The 15439-nt window shown below is 37.4% G+C and overlaps 1 protein-coding gene across 3 annotated transcripts in view; it reads right to left on the reverse strand.

Moving 5' to 3' along the window:
* Positions 1 to 15215, reverse strand: part of XRN1 (5'-3' exoribonuclease 1) — a 34993-nt gene extending 19778 nt beyond the window's left edge. For all 3 annotated transcript variants that reach the window (XM_085233281.1, XM_085233280.1, XM_085233279.1), the window contains exons 1-19: positions 15046 to 15215; positions 12559 to 12791; positions 11366 to 11463; positions 10904 to 11013; positions 10702 to 10812; positions 10422 to 10504; positions 8523 to 8610; positions 8262 to 8430; positions 7283 to 7350; positions 6164 to 6298; positions 5245 to 5311; positions 4738 to 4843; positions 4264 to 4353; positions 3954 to 4110; positions 3498 to 3617; positions 2304 to 2473; positions 1348 to 1468; positions 1156 to 1254; positions 217 to 320 (exon numbers count right to left, since the gene is read on the reverse strand). In XM_085233281.1, the coding sequence (XP_085089407.1) occupies positions 217 to 320; positions 1156 to 1254; positions 1348 to 1468; positions 2304 to 2473; positions 3498 to 3617; positions 3954 to 4110; positions 4264 to 4353; positions 4738 to 4843; positions 5245 to 5311; positions 6164 to 6298; positions 7283 to 7350; positions 8262 to 8430; positions 8523 to 8610; positions 10422 to 10504; positions 10702 to 10812; positions 10904 to 11013; positions 11366 to 11463; positions 12559 to 12791; positions 15046 to 15120 (2204 nt within the window). In that variant the 5' untranslated portion in view covers positions 15121 to 15215. The remainder of the gene's footprint in view (positions 1 to 216; positions 321 to 1155; positions 1255 to 1347; positions 1469 to 2303; positions 2474 to 3497; positions 3618 to 3953; positions 4111 to 4263; positions 4354 to 4737; positions 4844 to 5244; positions 5312 to 6163; positions 6299 to 7282; positions 7351 to 8261; positions 8431 to 8522; positions 8611 to 10421; positions 10505 to 10701; positions 10813 to 10903; positions 11014 to 11365; positions 11464 to 12558; positions 12792 to 15045) is intronic.
* Between the last annotated feature and the right edge of the window lie 224 nt (positions 15216 to 15439).

A 15439-nucleotide genomic window follows, 5' to 3' on the forward strand; every position in this document is an offset into this window, starting at 1 on the left:
ACTTAGAGTAAAATATTGAAGAGCTAAACTTCTACACTGATAATCAAATCTCAGAATGATATACAAAGATTCCTCCATCAAAGAGTGTTTGATAAACCTGGAGTAATGTGCTGTTATTAAGTATTACAACAAAATCAAAACTTGTACAGCCTAGTAATCTTGTTCGGAATAAAAAAAATGAAGAAGGCAATTGATTATCTATGAAATACATCTTACTTAGTTTCTCCATCTGACACAGCAACAACTCTGGCTTCCTCAAGGTGTGGCCAATTAACAAAAACCACCTTTCCAAGTACCGAACTGGCAACATTTTCCACTGTCTGAAAAAAAGAGAAGTTACTGTTACTAATTTTAACACATTCAAATTGTTTCTTAAAAAAATTTTCAAATTGTTTTTGCAATAAGAATGGCTCTAGTTAAGGAACCGTTCTCTTGCAGGATGGAAGAGAAATGTCAGAAGTTTTACTAAGACATCCTACATAAAACATTCTTAAGATAGGACAAAGTCAAACCTTTCAGCAATTTCTCAAAATTTGAGGCTGTTCTCTACATAAATTTAGCATTTTAATGGTAATGAACTTTATTTTTTTTATTATTGACTCCAATAGCCAATGAAAGCTTTTCGCTGGAATTAATATAGTACATGTTTTCAATGATTTGAAAGTTATTTTGAAAACAAATACTGATAGTATTATCAACTAACAGACTAAACTTTGAGCTGGCAGGTATTTATTTCAGCAATTAGTTCTATGGCCTTGAGCATTTATCTGTATTCCACATTCCCTTCTATTAATCCAACTTAAAAAGCTTATACATAAAGCTCATTCTGAGATCAAAGCCTTACTAATTAAATGAAGTTTTTTTTAAAGAAAAACTTTAGTAAATGTATGCTGGATTTTTGCAGTTTTTAGATTTTTTTTTTTTTCAAATGACTCTAAATGTTTCTCTCTTAACACACTATTGAGAAGATTTAAATAACCAAAATTTCCAAAACTGACAATTCAGCAAGTTCATTCTCCCTAGGACAAGTTTTTTGGTTGATTATTCGTTGTGTTTGGTTTTTTTTTGGGGGGGGGGAGGGGAGAGGAGTGTGGAGGGAGTAGAGAGAAGGAGGGGGATTGGTTTTTCTAGTTTCTTTTCAAGGAGAATACTTACTTGCTCTTTGGAGTTCCCACCAGTTAGGATTTCTAACATCATGTTTTCTCCATGGCTGCTTTGCTGAAACACTTGTACGCCACTTTTTTTAAGATAGAACTGGACAAGAACAGAAAAGCACATAAAACTTAATTGAAATCTGATGTAATAATCTATGAAAAAGAATAGAAAATGTCAAATAAAATAATTTACCTTATGTTTAATGTGCTTTAAGGTAGGAAATCCACAAAAATACAATGCACTCTTGTTGATTTTAGTTATTTTGTTGTGGGTGATTTCTACATGCCAAGCATCCAAAGGTATCGTTTTGTACCTAAAAAACAAGTTGCAAATGTTTGTTTATACAGGCTGACTTTTGACTCTATAACCTCTCATTACCCTTTCATAGCCCTCTAGGAACACTATTTGACAAAAGCTTTGAGTTTCCTGTAAGATGCCAAGTAATTTAAGCTACTTAAAATCTAGACAAACGACTGTGAAACACATACCATTTCTGCAAAGACACTACTTGAAAACAAAGGAAGAACATAACTTCCAGCCACACTCACAATCTCGCTATTTTAATTCACAGACATTGTCAAATTCCAAACTAACAATAGTTATATGAAGTATAATTCATCTTCACAACTATTCAGTTTCCACCAAGCGTAAACTCACAACAGGCATTCATCCATCAATTTATCTTAAGTTTGATTACAATTAAGGTTATATTTCCACTTAATCTTGAAAGCTCAGCATGTGTTAAATGAAGTGAACTGCTTGCAGTGATTGGAAAAATGGAAAAAATGCTTGTATTCAATGCTCTGCACTGGATTTAAATATTTACCATGGTTTACAAATGGTCTGAAATTAGCGTGTCAATAAATCACCACATATATCAAATATTTATACCAGTCTTTCCATCTTTCATATAATAAAAAATTTTAGTAATTCTCCAGAAAGGGTTCTTTCTGACTTAGTATTGGTTCATCTGTTTTGCCAAGCAACACTTGAAGAAATTACTATCTTCCCACAACAAGTAATATCTAATGCAACAATTTACATATTTCAGTCTATGTATCTCCACAAACAACTTCTGGCTAAAATGTGACCTATTAACTACTTTCTAACTATTTTCAGACTACTCCAAAAAAGTTTGTCCTCATTACCTGGTATGGCATCTTTCTATGGAGGGAAATTTCTCTGGCCACGGTGACATGTATTGGAACTCTGCATCTTTGTCATACCAATACATTAAGCAAGCACTATGAACATTTCTCTTTTTCTCCTCTTCTTTTAGGCACTTATTACATGATTCCATGGCTTCCAGCAGTCGTTTCTAAATTTAAGAAAAATTTGCATAAGTGAAACCAGCAACAGAGATTAGCACAGATGTGTACACTACAGAAGTGGATATCTGCATTTTTCTAGTTAATGTGTTCATTGTCTAAGTGCAGCCTTTCCTTCATCATGCTCCAAGTCCAGAATGAAAATAGGACAATTACAGTGGAAGACTGGAGAATAAATGTTTCCTTTTCTGCAAACATGTTTCCAAAATGCTAGCCATATTTTGCTTCATACATTTAGAACAAATACTAGAAAGATTGTAGAGGCTATCAAAAAATTTTGCAGAGCTCTATTGGAAAAGGTTCAAATCCTTCAAGTAACAAGTTGGTTCTGTCAACTTATCACTGTACACTATGAAAATGCAAGGCACACTGAACTACAAAAATTGAAAGACATGTACCACCACTGGAATAGATGGCTGATCTGCACTTTTATTTCCACCCACTTAATATGATATACTCAAATTTAATCTGACAAAATATATGATAATAATTCATGTATAAGAACAACATACATGATATTGTTACCTTACATGTAGATGGAAAGTATTATTTTACTGCTGTTCTTTTAACATTCTACTGCTCAATTTGTACTTAAAGTCTATTACATAGTGCTCGTTGCTGGTGCTCAGGTGAACAGATTTTTTGAAAACAAACTGTTTGGTATTTTTATTTTTTTTTGCCTCTGTGTGCATCTACCTTTTATTTTACTCACAGACACCTTAAACTTTTGTACATATTTGGCTATAGAAATATTTCCCAAAAAACTCTGAAATCACAGTGTCTGAATACTTTATCAAAATACAAGACCAAGTAACAAGAAGGCCCACACAATTCTTACACAGGACATTCACCACTTGTGACTTCATCTAGCTTTCACCACTAGGATGCAGACTGTTTATCCAAGGTCTTAGCAGACACTAAACTTCCATTTAATTGTATTTCTTTTAAACTCCTCATAATTAATCTACAGATTGATTCATTACAAAGCTCTCAGCAGACAATGAAATAGTTTACCTCATCAATAAATGGGATTAACACCACAGCTTCCCATTCTTGCTGTTTTCCATTCAGGTCAGTTTTGAAGTCCAGCGGATAATATTCTATAATAGGAGAATCTTGACTAACCATCAAATGCTAGGAAAATATAAAAGAAGAACGAAAATAAAGAAGTAAGAGACAATTCAACACTAATTCTAGGAGGAAACAGAAGAAATGTGGCATGAAAACAACTCCAAGCTGAACAGCAGTTAACCTTTACCATTTAACTGTCCTACTTAAACCACCCAGCAAGTTTAAAATTTTATTTACTAGTTTTAAGGCGTGCTATGAATAATAATAAGTATTTATTTTATATTTAGAGGTTGTTTATAACTAACAGGATAAGTAAAAATGTCAAGAAGACGTACATGAAAATAAAGCAGACAAAAATCAGCAAACAACAGATAAATGCAACTTAGTTCTAAATGATACCTGGTAACATCTAGGTAACAGATCTTTGCTAGCTGCTGGTAGTACAGCAAGAAGCTGCTCAAATGGCATGAAAGGTTTTCCCAGTTCAAACTGGATTTTGAGTTCACTGATGTTGCGAATATCTGACAGATAAGGTGCATAATGATAAGGATAATACCTGTAGGAACAAAAATCCCACATTAAACAAGGTAATTACAATACAACAATATTCATAGATGAGAAATACACAGAACCCTATTAAATGGTTCCAGCATTTAAGGTGAAATGTTGTTCCACTCTTAAATGGTTTCTCATTTACAATTTTTCTTACCAACTCCAAGACTGAACTCCATGGTAATAATAATGCAAAATCCATTGTATTGCCTGGACATAACATTCAGCTTGGTCAGCCAAGAAATCACTTAAAAGAAAAAGATAAATGCATTTTTTTCTTATTTTCACTAGCACAGAAAAAGTACATAGCTTCTTCTACATAAGAATGACGACAGAGTATTTGGGTAACCTACCAAGCAGTTTTCTAGATTCATTTAATACTACTGATTTTTTTTATTTTTTTTTTTTTTTATCTTTAGTATTTAAATACTCATTACAGAAAATGTGATCTGTTGCTCTTCCAGCAACAGCCAGAAACATCACCGCTACTAGATGCTGCCATGTATTTCCTGCTTTAATACGGATTAATATTCTGTCCTGTATTACATACAAGGAAAAAAAACACCTGTCTTTGGTATTAAAAAAAAAAAAAACAACACCAAATAAACATAAAGAAAAAGTACACACTTACTCAGAAACTACTTCTATACCCATTTTAGTCATGTAGTAAGTTCTCTTGTATTGCCTAAACTCTGTTTCAAACAGATCATCATCTTCTGGTTCATCTTCCAAAACAGCTGAAAAAGAAGCCATGAGGAAAACATGGATTAATATTCCATAACCTTTCTACTAGAATAAGGTTAAGAAATTCAGTTTTGATTTGATGGTATAATTTTATTCCTCAATTCAGTTATGTGTACTTGTTACTTTCTTACACAGAAAGTAACACAGAATAAAAAACAAGTGCCTGAATTAAAACAGGCACCTCTAAAGAAAAAAAGATAAGCATCCAATTTTGTAGCCCAATTAGAAGAACTAAGAACATAAGGCACTTCCATTTCTCAATAGCTGAGTATGTAACTCTGTCACTTAGATTCATGTCATTTCTGACATGAAATTCTTTCAAGTCTTCCAAATCCATACACAAATTAAAAAGTTTCTGTTGTTGGTGCAAAACGAAAAAACAGCTACCACTTACTTTTAGAGGTGACAACTTCATCTTCATTTTTTTCTAAAGCAGCCAAACAGAGAGAATTTTCCTGAGCCTAGTAAATTAATATTTGACATGCTGTAAAAATACAGGATATGCATATTCCTCATTCATAACAATAAAATCTGCAACTCAAAATTCTAGAATTATTATGCATTAATATGTATGTAATATGTACAGAAACACTACATTTTCTTCCTGAGTAATTGCCTAGAGAATGTAATTTTATCCACCAGTGTTAGACAAAGGAGTAGTCTCAAATAAAATCTGAACTACCTTTAAGAAAAAGTATCCGAATGCTTGTTTTCCAAAACACGAGTATTTCTAAATCATACCTGCACAAGCATGCAATCAAAATTGTCATCAGCAAACCTTAACACTATTCAAATGAGGACAGAAGCCAAACGTCCATTTCATTCTCCCAGTACACACTCTTCACTGTGTACAGCACTCTGAAGAGCATTCAGAAGACCCATCAAGTTGGCTCCCCTCCCCAGTACTCGAGATATGCATGCTCCTAACTACCAATGCCATTCAAAGGATCCAAGTGGCTAGCTAACACTATACAACTGCTCCAAACTTCTGCAGCAAGCAAGAAAACAAACCGAAATAAAGCATTTCTTAGTAAGGGAATAGTTAACATTTTGTTCTTAGAAATCACACACAGCACCGAAAAAAGAGTAACGATACACTGTGACAGTCTAAACTTGAAGGAATTTCCCACCGCTATTGCTATGCTCAGCTGAAGGCCTATATTGAAGGACAGCCAAAAAGGCTCAAAAGAGAGATTTATACTATTTAATGTATCTAAGATTTAAATTACTATAGCTGGTAAACTATTCATTTGCCAAAAACAAACAAACAAACAACATTCTTATTTCCAAAACAGTGCATGTAAAACACTAACCTTGCGTTTCTTCTGTTTATTGTTTCTGGCTTCTTCTGCTGCAATACCAGCTGCCTCATTGAGGTATTTATTGCCTACTTTACTTTCAAACCATTTTAGGTCTACAAAGACTTCACTGAAGTGTTCACGATCAAACTGTGCAGAAAGAGTAATGTTTAGAAATACTGAATGGATGAATAATGCAGACTGTTAAATTAACAGTGTCCTTTTAGTAGGTAAGTTATATTATACACAAACGTTTTGATCTAGATCTATAGCCAAACTAACAGATTAACATTAAAGATCTTTTTTCTTGGCAACATATAACATGTATAACAAGACACAAGCCATATATCCTTTTCTAGCAATACATTACAAAAAGAGTTAAATAACTTCCAACCTTACCAATCAAATCCACAAGTACTAGAGGCATATGGGAGCTAGATAATACAGTCTGTACACACTCAAACCTTTAATAGTTTAACCTGAAAATCTGAAGACAGGGCTGAAGCAAGAAAAACAGATGTTCAAAGTTCTTTGGAAGGCTAAGGTATTTCCCTTTCTAAAAGGCCCTACACCTTTTCTTGTCACTAGATGGATAAATGCAGAGGCACTTACTAGGACTGCCTCCTGAAAGCCATTAGCTCACAAAGAACACTGATGCCAGCCTCAGAGATAGTAATACTTCACTGCTCTTTTTCAACGATATTCATTAAAGAAGTGCAAAAAATTTCATTCTCTAAAGATATTCAGACATACCTTACCTTACAAAAAATTAAAGAGTGTAAAGTTCTGACCAGCAAAGGAGGAACGAATATTACTGCCTAAAGCACACTTTGCTCAACACTACCATTCATTCATCAATAACTTAGGCTCATAATTCTACTGGTGAATCCTCATTTGACTTGCAGGGCTAAAACACACTCACTAAAGCATCAAATTGCTCAAGCTTTCTCCCTCTTAAGATATGGTAAGATCAGATAGCAACTGATTGGATCCCATATCAAACAGTTAATGGTACTGCCTGTAAAATAGTTACTCAGGAATTCATTAAAACTACATGGTGTATTTTAGGACATCATATGGAGCTCCTATGTAACAGTCAATATCATTCCACGAAGCACAAATATGAATACTTACATCTGACAATCTCGTGAGATATTTCTCAAAGCGCTTTAAATTCAGATGCCCATTTTCATTTATGTAACCTATTAGGAAAATAAAATATGTTTTGTAAATTAACAAATGGAGAATTATATCTTAAATGCCTCACAGATAATGAAACACAATCTTGCTGGCTGTCTAAAAAAATGGTAACAATGCTGAACATTCCAATTTTGCCAAGGAAGTCAATAAATATGTGTGTTACTCCAAGAGTAATACCTCCTTATTTATTTGGCAACTATAACAGATACAAAGAGCATAATAACAATAGCTGAGAGAGCAAATTCTCAACTACAAAACACTATTTTTCAACACAGTTACCACCACTAGCTGAGCATTTTTGCCAGCTATGAACAAGAGTCTGCATGCTGCACTTGTTAAAGTCTGCACCAGCAGAGGTGACATAACGTTGTCACTGCTGAAACGCTCCACCCACTGTTTCACTGTGCTCACATCCACTGTTGGGCCTTCATAAATGTTCAGCAAGCATCAATGAATATCAGTGGTGCAATTAATGTAAAGGAATATTGGCAGGAAGACACAACCTCTACTATCATACCACCAACATTCACTTCTGACGTCTACATAAAAGGGGCCTACATAATGAAATAAGAGGCATTACTTTCAGAACAGCTCTCATATTAATGCAGGAGTGTTAATGTTCCTACTTTCCATGACTTTCCTTCCAAAACTCTTCAAGTTTTAACAAATAAACAATACTGTCTACATGCAGGATTCTGCAGTCCTTTAAGGATTCTCTTCAGACCAAGAGTGTAATCACACATCACCTTATTGCATATGTTGTTATTATCATTAATCTACAAGTTATCTGGATTAATCTTACCTTTTACTCAGCCTGCTCTATAGCTCTCCCTCTGTTCAGCTTTTAAAAACCAACCAACACCACCTCCTTCCCCCCCCCCCCCCCCCCCCAAAAAAAAAAAGAACTTCTTACCTCCCAGTTCTGGCAAGATGGCCATGTATGTTCTATAAAGTAGTGGCAGTGCATCATGATTAATGTGTAAATGAGGTAGATGAGGGATAAAATCATTGCCTACAAGGAAACCCATCAAGATCCAATCATCTATTATCTTTTCAATATCGTAGTCAAAGGAAATCTTGTCCTAAAAAGATAAGAGTAACATTTTTATTATGAAGTTTTCACATAAATTCTTTATTTCTCCTCACCCACAATAACAGCTCTGTTAGAACTTACTTTTACTGGTGAAAATTCATAATCAATATATTCTCTCATCAGTGACAAGTGCAATAAATGAAATGTGGTTTCCTCTGGTGCACACGCTCTGTAAATTATTCAAAACATTGTCAGTTATTTATAAGCATGCTTTCAACATGAATATTTAATAAATCCAAGGTTGCCTAAAAACAAGTAAAGCCAAGATCGCATCTATTTTAAGATGAATCTGTTTTGACTACAAAATTTTGCTGTAAACTCTTCTTAACAGCACATGTGATGGCACTACATAGAAAATGGTTAACTTACAGAAAGCTGGGCAGCCTTCTGGAGTTCCATTGCATTGGCATCTCATAAGCAGGTCATTCTCCAAAGAAAGGGGCAATCTAATCTATTTCTAAGGCATTTATTATAGTACTATTCTGAGCATATACAGAATACAGACCCATGTCCAAACTGGCTGGGCTCTGTACATACTTGTTTGAAATGCTACTTCAATGAAAGAATATACTCAATTTGAAAATATGCTCCAAATGTATTATCACATAGTACTACTATACGCACACACACACAAAAAAGACAAGTCTATTTCTTATCTATGGCATAAATTTGTCAACTCTCTTTTCTTCTTCATGAAAACTAGTTAATATTTAAGCCAAAGTTAGGCCAAAATTAGTATATATAATTTTCAAATTTGTATGCAAGACTTTTGGCAGATTCAAGTCACTGCTCTAAGACTATTTCACCTCTCATATATGTCACTTTATTTTGAAGCAAAGAATTTCTCCCAAGAAACTGCTATTAGATATCAATGTGTCTATTTTTAATATTTCCTAAAAAAAAATTGACTATCCACAGAAGGCAATTCCGATGATTTCCAGAAGTGAATTTCTGTAATGAATGATACTACCCAGACACTGTAGAAAGGCTAAACTTAGAGGAAACACCTGGGGAAAAAAATGCCACCTGAGGAATCCTGCCTTTTCATTTCATTTCATTTAACCAGTCCATCAAAAGGTTGTCACACTTTACGTTCTTTTATTAAAAACAGGAGGATAGGCCATTTTTCTTTAATAAGAACTTAATAAAGTCTTTTAAAACACCACAGTGCTACATGCCAACACCATCAGTAGAACAAGGCAGAGTTGACCAGTATTAGTGAAGAGACTATAGAAGACTATGAAGCAAATACTTCTGATGTTTATCACACTGACCTTGGTAATAACAACATACAAGCACCATTTTTGCTAATGCATAAATTTGAACAACTGTGTGACTTAAATGTGTGTTACTCAAACACCTTTTCGTAACAAAGAATATCTCTGGCTTTCCCACCTACCCCTTCATCCATCAAATACCTTCCTAAGGTCCATCACAGAAGGAACCTACCCACAGAAACAGTTACAAAAAAATATCTTTTCTATTACTTCAGAATAAACCCATGTCCACGCACAATTCTGGAACAAAGCACCTGGTTCTATCTGATGACAGCACGCAAGTTAGTTCAAATGGCAAAATCCAGAGTAAGAGCAAATCAGCTACTTCAAACAAGTTCATTTCAGCAATTATTCCAGGCACTTACCTCACAAAACCTAAGAGATACAGAGCCTTTTAAAAGTACTTGTAAGAAGTGTGGCAACAGTATCATACAGCCCAAGCTGCCCAATTCAGAATATGAAGTAAAACACACAACACACCAAAGGCCTAAGGATTTTTTCACCAGCTGCCCCAACAGCATATGTTTGCCCACAGAAACAAATTTAATCACAACAATTGGATTTCTCTAAATTCACATATATTCTAATAAAATAACTAAGACTTCATTAATTTAATACACAATTATCAAGAGACTGTTCTAGTTATGCACTATCTTTTGGATTTCATTTCGTCATATATAAATTAAGAGTAAAAACAGTTCACCTTTGAGATTTTTTACCACCAAATCTGACTTCTTCTCTTAAGAGCGCAAAGTGTGCCTCATGAGTTGTTAATCCCAGCATTATCTATTGCAAAGAGATATTAGAAAAATCTTACTTCATTTTTTAAAACTTTTACACAAGATTTTTCTATTTTATTACAAATGCAAAATTTTGCAGGAAGACAAAGTTACACACTGGTTGAACAGCATTTTAGTATACTGCACGCTTATGAGACAAAGAGAACACAATTAGAAATCCCCTGCTGTTTTAATTGCACGTACCAAGTCAGCATCTAAGCCATAGAGACAGTGCCTTGTGTTTGGATCATGATCAGGCTTTGCTTTTTCTGATCTGATGAATTCCATAATTTTATGCTCTCCTTCACCTGGTGTCTGCAAATAAATAAATAAATAAATAAATAAAAATTATATTTTTCCATAAAATAACTTTTTTCCCAATAAAACTTTAATAAAAAGCAGTAACCTCATGGCCTGATAAGTAGACTGTTATTCCTTGCCAGGATTTGTCTGTGGAAATTTTCATATTGACGAAATATTTAAGATGTTCATGCAGTCTGGCCATGAATTCGGTTCCTGAAAGCAGAAAGCCAAGTTAAACACAAAGCTTTTCGCCGGTCACTGAAAACCACGTTTACATATATGAACTATTAATGAGAAGAAAAACAAAAAGAATATTCTGCAACAGAACAAGGGTAGAATTTTTTTCAATAAGTTTTATTTTTCCCATAACACTTTAAAAGTTTTTCTAAAATGAGATGGTAGTCCAAAAATCTTACAAGTTACCCAAACTTCCCCAAATTAAAAACAAACAAACAAAAAAAAACAAAAAACCCCACCTATAGATAGGAAAACAGTTCCAAAATATAGATTAAGAAAAATAATAAATCTAACCATTTAATTTAAAATAATTAGCAAATTATCTTACCCGGTGTAATACAGTTGGAGTCAAACCTGGCTTCCGTAGGAAGAATTTCTCCCTTTTCTAATGCCTTTTTTATTTTGTCCTCTGCCTCTTTTGCTGATCTAAAACAAAATGGGTTGGAAAGAAGGGGTAGAGAAGGAAATATCTTACTGTAATGTTCTTGTGGCAAAACACATAGTTGAGAAAAATTTAACTCCTGTACAGATCTCAAACTTGAATCTGATAACGGAAAGACTTGTTAAAAACAGCTTTTTCTCCAGTAATGATCATAATCTGTCATTACTCAGATACAGTTAATATTTCAGCTATCAAGAAATAATTGAGTGGCTCATCATAAGAAAATGAAATTAACTGAGACAATAGAAACTATTGGGATTTGAATGTTTGAAAATGCTACTCCAAAACAACAAGGAGCATCTAACTTGTAGCTGAGCAAAGCAGCAAGTCTGGAATACAATAGGGCTGTAGGTAGGAGGTGTGAACAAAACTTAGCACCACTAATGGAGAAACTAACAAAACCAACCCTGACTTGACAACAACAAAATACTGTTGTTTTTTTTTTTCCCTACTATCCTTTCCTTCTATTTTTTTCTCTCATTTCACTTACCATCCCTGTCTCACCACCGGATCTCCTTTCTCACAGCAGTCTCCGAACAGCTTCTAAGTCTCCCAAATTATTGAATACAAACTTGCTAATACTGTAAAACCCATCTGCAGCTACATATTTGAGTTAACTTGCTAACAAGTATCAGTGGAAAGCAGAGTTTAATTAGTTCCCAAACGTATCCTCCTCTATGATTGTTACAGAAGATTCTGCTATAGTTGCCAAAAAGGCCTATCTAGGGACATAGCACATAGCAAAGAATCTTACATATTCCTAAGCCATAGGAAATATCCTCAAGAGCTGTACTGCATCTATTTCACTGAAAATTTATTATGAAACTAATCCCTATCCTTCTCCAAGCAAGCTCCACATATGCAGAGAAACATCTGAATAACAAGCAAACTTTACTTATTTGGAATCCTAATTTTAACTGTTAACATCTCAGTAGCGGCTACCTTCAGTTACCTAAAAATTAAAGCCACTATCAAAGACATGCCTACTTACAATATATTTTATTTTTCATAACATATTTTTAAGTATTTTAAAGAAATAATTATTATCCTAAAGACAGAGTAGGAGTAAATATTCTCACCTAAACCGTCTGCCACGTTGCTGATTCATTTTTGCTCTTGGGGCTACACCATCAACTGCCATGAAGAAAACTTTCCTTGGCTTAATAATGCGAAACAGTACTTCTAAGTAGTGAAAAATGTCAGCAAAAATCTTATCTTCTGAGATTCTGAAGTGAACATCATCATCATTTGGATGTGAACACTGGTGTATAATGCCATTCATGTCCAAGTATAAGTTGTCAAATTCTGGAATCTAAAAAAGCCACAGTTAGTACTCATTTGGTGATGGATGAAGCAAAGCAATCACTACAGAAAGGTATGGCTAAAATAAAGTCTGAAAATGAACTGAGGCAGAAGTTTCCCCTGGAATCTACTGAACACCAGTACAGAACATGAAAAAGAAATTACCCAAGCAGCATAATTATGATATGGTTAAAAAAAAAAAAAAGACATTCTACATGAAAATTGCCTTTTATTGTTATTTTGAGCAGCTTTTTCTTTAATAGTGTAGAGAAGCAAAAATGATGTCACTTAGATAGGTGGTCTACATTAGGCAAAAGAAAAGAAAACGAAAAAAAAAAAACCATCCCAGATCAGAAAGCTTTTCTCCATCCCTCTTGGTCAAGGCCACTGAAGAAAAACACTTAGAAAATGAGCAGTGGGGCATTCCACATAGAGGAATACCAGGGATCACTATGCCAGCCTAACCAGTCTATCCAGGCTGCATGGAGCCTGAGTAAGGTATGTGACTGACAGAAAGTCACACAGTAACCATCTTTCACTTAAGAGGAAACACAGCTCTTCTACTATTTTTATAAAGCAAAGAGAATACCACCCTGCTTTTCAGATTGCTTTTGAAGGTTCAAAAAGGACCACAGCAAGCACCAAGCAAATGCTGTTAGCACTTACCAACTTCCTTAGTGTTGCGATAGAAAATTTCCATAACCACCACAAATTTCAGTTTGTTCTTATTTTGCCAAAAACAGAAGGACCTATTCATTAACAAGCTCATGGAACTGATATGAACTCCAGACAGCAGAAATAAATGTCTCAGTATTAAAACCCCAAGCATTAATTGCACTGCTATTAATTCCACTCCTGATTCTGTCCCCCAACTTCTCCAGAGTTCTTCTGAACCCAATCAAAAGATGTTAAACTGCACACCAACTCTCTTTTCCAAATCCTAGAACACAGACCAAAGGTCAGTGCTTCAGAACAGAAACGCTCACTAGATTAAGTGATAAAGCAGACGGTCTCAGTACTTCAATAATGTTTCCTGGTGCTTCAGTACCAGACAGCGTAGCACTGTCTACAAAAAGAACTCAAGGCAAGTCAGACTCGGATATTTCAGGGCTTCTGTTGAAATGATGAATTCTTACATACGCAGAAACACGATGATGACAGCACAGTTTATTCAACACTCTGTTTATAATTTGTAATAAACAGGACATCAGGTGTACGCTGGCACAAAGTGCCACTTGATGCATCTTGGCCACAGCAGGAAATAGCTGAAAGCAAACTTCCTAAGCCCTGGAAAAGCTGAGTAAGGAGTTATCAGCCAGAGGGGCTGCATTCTGCTGCCGTGCTGCTACCTCACACCACAGCACAGGGCTTCTAAACTAGAAGAAGACAGGCTTCCCCTTTACACAAAGCACACGAGTATATTCGAAACAACTTAAAATCCTTATCTGGCTGCTAGCACGTGTCAGGTTGTATATTCAAGTGGTCCGGGGAAGAAAAAGAAGAATGCAGATACATTTTAACATTCTGGGTCACAAGCAGCAGCCCAGACACTTCCCCTCCCCATAAGCAGCAGGTACACCACACACAAGGAAATAACACCCACAGGCTTCAGAAAGACCGGCTACGCAGTGACAGCGGCCGTCCCGAGCCGCACTTTCCGTTTCTCTTCCGAGGCACGAGCCGCAGGGTCGCAGCGCGCAGCCCCACGGCTCTCCACACGCCGAGAGCCGTCGCTGCCCCGCCGTGCGATTCCCGGCCGTCCCACAGCAAACGCAGAGCCCGGAGCTGCTGCGACTCTTCAGGGGAGGGCCAAGCGTCCGCTCCGGAGCCGTACGTACCTTAACGCCGTAGCTACTGGGAAACCGAGAGCCTGAGAGCAGCGGGTACGAAGACGGTTTCTCTCAGAAGGGTCTGCCTGCCCGCCCGGCTTTCGGCGCTGCCACTAACGGGGTTCCCTCCGGCAACAAAGGCCGAGGCGGCGGGCTGCTCCGATCGCCGTGCCGGCACAGCGGGACGAGCGCAGGCACCGCGTCGCCGACTCCGGGACTCTCAGGGCGGGGGAGCGGGTACCCGACTTTCAGGAGGCGTCGAAGCGCCGCCCGCCCTCTCCGCGCCGCCGGGCTGCAGACGAAGCCGCCCGCCCCGCGCCCGCCCGCTCCCGGCCGGCCGGCTCCGGCCCTCGCCCCCCTGGGTTCCCCTCCGCAGCGGGAAGGAGCGGCGGCGGCGGGCCCCAGGCGAGCGGCGAAGCCCGACTCCCGGCTCACCTGATGCTCCTTCAGCACCTGGCTGAGGCAGGGGTACCGCTCCGAGATCCACCGGTAGAACTTGGGGACCCCCATGGCCGCCTCTCCCCGCCGCCCCGTCGGACCCAAACAAGCCCGGGCCGCGCTCCGCCCTCCTTCCGGCGCGCCGTGCTGACAGCCGCCCGCGCCATAGAGCGCCCCGCGCCGACCAGCGAGAGCGGCGGGCGGAGCGGCGGGCGAAAGAGGCGTGCGCTGCAGCGCCCCCGCCGGGCGCCCGCCGCAACCCGCCCGCAGCTCCGTGTCTCGCTAACGCGGCGCGGCGGGCGCCCGGCGTCCCGCCCCTGCGAGGCCGGCCGAAAGCAAAGCACTTACTATTGCCACTCTCTTCAAGACGGTTCAGAATTCTCGTCCAGGA

This window comes from Meleagris gallopavo, chromosome 11, assembly GCF_905368555.1.
Source record: "Meleagris gallopavo chromosome 11, MGAL_WU_HG_1.1, whole genome shotgun sequence".
In the NCBI taxonomy this organism is placed as follows: domain Eukaryota; kingdom Metazoa; phylum Chordata; class Aves; order Galliformes; family Phasianidae; genus Meleagris; species Meleagris gallopavo.